This window comes from Camellia sinensis, chromosome 15 (genome assembly GCF_055761805.1).
Source record: "Camellia sinensis isolate YWXY chromosome 15, ASM5576180v1, whole genome shotgun sequence".
In the NCBI taxonomy this organism is placed as follows: Eukaryota; Viridiplantae; Streptophyta; class Magnoliopsida; order Ericales; family Theaceae; genus Camellia; species Camellia sinensis.
This window is the reverse complement of record NC_138975.1, coordinates 18,420,773-18,426,074: the sequence shown is the minus strand read 5'-3', so window position 1 is coordinate 18,426,074 and position 5,302 is coordinate 18,420,773. Positions and strand designations below refer to the sequence as shown.

The following is a 5,302-nucleotide window of genomic DNA, read 5'->3' as shown; positions in this document are numbered from 1 at the left end:
CCAAATCAAAAGATGAATTTTGGGGCCATGAATAGCACCTGGAAATTAAAAGTAGATCAAAAGCTACAAATTAAACAACTTTTTTATTTTTTATTTGTCAAAATGATTAAGTAATTCTCAGTTGAGCAAATATTCACTGGGTTAATTACACTTTTACCCTTATAATTTGATTTAAATTTTACTTTAAAACAATTTGGTCTTTAAATTTGATCATCCTGTCTAAATTTTCCTTAATTTTTCTTACATGTATTTTAGAAAATTGCCAAGTGTACCCGAACTAATTTTAACCTCAAATTTGGACGGAAAGACTAATTTAAAACTAGACTTAAAATGCAAGAACTAAATTATTCAATTTGAAATAATAGGAATTAAAATAAAGTTTGAGTCAAATTATAAGGGAAAAAAGTGTAATTAACTCATATTCACTTCATGGTGCCTTGATAATCTTATACATAAATAGATTTGTTATCCAATTTATTAACATTAGGTATAAAGATAAAGATAGTAAAGTCCACATCAATATATACATGTGAGATTCATTACTTTGTATCTAATGAATTTTAAAAAATCGCGTAAAAAATTAATGTATAAAATTTTAACAAATGCTTTAATTTTTCAAAAAACATTGAGCCCAAGAGTTAAGAATAACAAATTCTTCATTACGTAAAATGGAATAATCACTTAGAATAATGAAACAGATTATATTTGTCGAGAAGTGCAAAATCATATAGATACGATCCTCATTGTACATCTTGATTAATTGGATCGTTTCTTTGTTGACTCCTATACGAAAATTTTGTATTTGTAAATGTGTCTCCGAGTATTCCTTGATCATTTCCTTCCAGAGAAGGGGTTCCTCTAATTCTATGAATTTTTCTAGAATATCCCTCTCTTGAATATCATTCAAATAAGATTTGGATTGCTTAGTATTCCACTAATTAATAACCCAAGATTCCATACTTTTATTAAATGAGAGAGAAATTCACTAGGGCAAAAATTAAAATACTATAGATGCAAGATAGAGAAAGTCAATTTTTCTTTTTTGTCATTTTTTATTTGTAAATTGTTAATGAACCCACCTCATTCGCGACTCTATGCACCTTGAGTATTCAAATTACAAATTTTGTGGGAAAAATATTTTCTCGAGCAAAAGCATGCTCTCAAATAAAATTTGCAAATACATAAAAGAGAAATAATATAAAATATTCAAAAAAGATAAATTATTCACTATAAATAACAGAGAATACGATGACAAAAATAAAATTATATAAAACTCAAGACCCACACTGGAGAGTAATTGAGTCCGTGAAGCCTAATCACTTATTGGGGTGTTTATTTTCAACGTGAGAATAAGACTGGATTAACAAAAGTAGAGCTTTGATTTTGTTAAATTAAAACCATATTCAACTCATTAATAGGAAGGAATTCAACTAATGTAATACATGGGGTCGGGTAGCTTGAAAGTCCGATTGCCAATATGGGTTCCCAAGATGTCACTCCATTGATCACCCATGTTTCCAAGAACTCTGTATCCTTCATTCTCTAGCTTCTTCCTTTGACTTGATTTATATGTCACTGCTGTCCCTGTATATGCGGATCCTCTGCAACCATATGTAAATATATATATATATATATATATATCTTAAGATTGAATTTAACAATTTTTTTTTTTTTAATGACCATTTAAAACTGAATATATTATGGGTGTGTCTGAAATTGTTTTTTTTAGTGAGTTTTTATTTTTGTTTTCAATGAATTGTTTTAAAAAAATTAAATATTTCATACTTTTAGGTTCTATTTAACTAGATTGACTGAAAAGAAAAAAGTCCACTAAAAACTTATAAAAGCCAATTTTTTTTTCTACTTTATTTTTTTTAGAAAAAAAAATTACATTTTAAATCCTTCTACATATAGACGAACTTAAAAAAATAAATTTTTCGACACAAATTTGTAAAAAAGATGAAAAGATCACATTTTTTAAGAAATTTTTGTCTTTAGTAATCTTTTTACATAATTTTGTCTACTTTTTTAGCTCCATCTAGTGTAAAAGAATCTAAAAAGTAATTAAAAAAATTTAAAATTTAAAAGAAAAAATCACTGTAGACGGAAATAAAAAGCAAAAAACTCTTCTTCTTTTTTTTTTGGAATAAGTCTGGAATTCAGACTTATCAACCCGGATTTTTTTTGGGTGAGTGGTTGTATGATGAAAATTAAATTTGTCTAGTGTAGAGTTCATATGTAGGATAAATCTAAATTACCATATAATAGATAGATTTTTTTGGTCTTTAGTTGACTCTTTTTTAAAATTTTCAATTTATTTTTTTCCTTTTTTAGTTAGTCTATTCGGATGGAACTAAAAAGTGTTAAGTTTTTTGACACATTTTAAAAAAAATTCACCAAATACAATTACATTTTTATCAAATAATTTTCCATCTTAATAAATTCAATATTCAAATTTCAATTCTTAATCTTTCTGATCACACAAGTTGCCAACTAATAATAATCTAATCCAGATTGAATTGGAAACACACCCACAACATAATATTCACATATATTTAGCCCGCATGAAAGGGCGTGTTCGACGCATAAAAAATAAGTTACTTTTCTCTAATAATAACTTAATTTTTAGATGAGTTGATAATTAATGGTGTGAAAGAAAGTATTAGGGGATATATAAAACTAAAACAGAAAGAAGAGTGAAGTAGGGAGTGTTCGCTTACTTCAATAAGAGCTTCTCAAACGTATGGTATCCAACTTTCTTCAAGTTGATTGCAGTGACATTTCCTTGGCTCTCTGGTCTTCCAGTTAGGAAGACAATCCTAAACTTAAGAGACAGTAGCTTTTTGTATAGTCTCAGACTCTCTGGCAATGCTAGTGCTTTTCCCTCATTCACCCATTTGCTGAATCTTGTTGCATTGTATAGCTCTACCCTGAAATTTCATTGTTTTATATTAATTGTTGTCATAGTAACTAGTTCAACATCTTTAAGGGAAAGAAAAAAAAAAGAAAAAAGAAGCAAATTATACTCATGTTCTCTTTAATTTGTTTCTTGTGTTAAATTGGGCACATAATTCTAATTAGGGATGAGCACTAACTCCTCAACCTGCCTACCCCTCAATTTTAAGGATTTAAAGTTGATATTTAAATCCACAAGGCCAAACTATAATAACTTTTAAACTCGTTATCAGATGCACTAAACTTGGGAATAGTCCTTTAGCCTCTAATCCTATCTGATTATTAATATATTTTATATATTACATAAATGTGTGTATATAATTTGTTTAAATTAAAGAAGATACAACTGAGAGAGGAAAACTAGGTCCCCAAAATCTAAACTTAGAATTTAATGAACACAAATTAAAAGTTTATCCCAATTAAAAATACAAAAGTACTATTTTATATTTTATAATACATGTTTTCTATTTAATCTATGAATTTATTGGAAAAACTTTGGATTGAATCAGGATTCTATAATCTTATAAGATTCAATTATCAGGATCGAAAGATTTGTAAGGAATTTTTAACAAGATTTAGATCGATTGTATCCAAATAGATCATGAGATCATAGGATTTTGTGATTCCAACCAAAGTGGTCACTAGTAGGGGCATACCCATTGCAAAAATTAAACAACTTTTCAAATCAAATAAAAAGATGTAAAAATTAATGGAGTCTGATATGCAAAAGACACTTTAAAGTTATGCAAAGGCATATGCACTTCAAAGTTTAATCCATTTTCTTATTGCAACCTTTTTTGCTGCATGTATTCCATGCAATAACAGAAGCCCTAAAAGATGAAATTAATATAAAAGATAGATACAAAATAATGTGGTCAAATATGCAAAGGCAATTCAAAAGTTTAAAATCATTTTCTGATTAGAAAAAGTTTTAAATCATATGCTCTAAAGGTGAAGAAAGGACTAAAAGATGCATACAAAAATAATGGAGCCAAAAATTTTAGTAATATGCAAAGGCACTTCAAAGTTTTCTTCTTTCCATCCAGGGTTAAAAACACATGAAATACTATCTTATCATATATTTCAAGGGAGAATTTCAAATAAATAGTAAATGTATAAAGTAATTACGAATTAAGGTATAAGCCAAAAATAAGTGAGAGTCATGTTCCAGAAGAGTTATTTGGTATGTTTATCTCTTTTTATATGATCGTATGTTTGGTATGTTTGTCTCTTTTTACATGATCGTATGTCTGGTATGTCTCTTTTTACATGATCGTATGTCTATCCAATAATAAGAGGACATATGACCAGCTTGTCTAAAAAATAACGGACAAAATGGTCATGTGTCTTTAAATCTATACTATTATAATGACACATCAGATTCAACGAACTTGCTAGATGATTTCTCTAGTCCCGTGGCATAACTCTAACTTGCATTTCATAAATTTGAAATTACTTTTTCTAATTGCCAAATTCTCCCTATTTTCAACTTGCAATACCATGTTACATTTACTTGAAAAAATCTACCTGTACAACAACACATAATGCACAAATATATGAAACAAAATGTTCACGACTATCAATGAGAATATTTTGAGTCAAATCTGACTCTCATTCTATGAAATCCCTGTATTTACTTACCCAAACCCATGGTGAGCATAGTAAGGTAGATTAGAGAGAGTGGTCTCATCTATGTCAAAGACCCATACATCCTTGCCGTCACCAGCAAGCTTGAGGCTCTGGGCATAGCTCAAAGCCTGGTCTACAACAGCCTTTGAATCTTTCCGGTACTGTTTGCCGAGCATGTAGTGTCCAATGTATTTTTTGCATGATCGTGGCACTGTTTTCCAGTCAATAATGTTGTGAGCTTCGACACCGAATCGCCAGCTCAGGCACGACAAGCCATGAACATGGGTCCCGGCAGAGCCGCACTGTGGCCGGAGAGGGTGAATTTGGTGGACAACTTCCACTTCTGGTGATCCATTGGTGGCTACTACAAGTGTGCCAAGAAAGAGTAGTAGTGACAGCAACCCCATGTTAGAAAGTATTGGTTGAGTTTGGAAAAATGTCAACATCCAACCAAAGTGGCAATTAGCCTCTTTAAATGGTAGTCTCTGTCTTGATGGGCAGGATCCTCTTTGAAATCACTATATTGAAATTACTATTTTTCTGTATGATAAAGAATTTCAAAATACTGAAATTTATGAATGCGATCGTGTGACTGGAAATTAAGTAATTTAAAAATATTATGTGACATTATTTATGTGGTATTCTCAACTAATAAAAAGTGCCAACATATATGTAAAATCATACTTTATTTTCTAACTACCAAATAAAGATAAGTAAT

General features: G+C 29.6%; 1 protein-coding gene across 1 annotated transcript; it reads right to left on the bottom strand.

Moving 5' to 3' along the window:
- Positions 1-1,426: 1,426 nt before the first annotated feature.
- Positions 1,427-5,084, bottom strand: LOC114268633 (stem 28 kDa glycoprotein-like). The gene is made up of 3 exons (XM_028209831.2): positions 4,597-5,084; positions 2,721-2,930; positions 1,427-1,601 (listed from the first exon to the last, which is right to left on the bottom strand). The coding sequence occupies exons 1-3, from the start codon at positions 5,028-5,030 to the stop codon at positions 1,427-1,429; spliced, it is 819 nt and encodes a 272-aa protein (XP_028065632.2). The 5' UTR covers positions 5,031-5,084.
- Between the last annotated feature and the right edge of the window lie 218 nt (positions 5,085-5,302).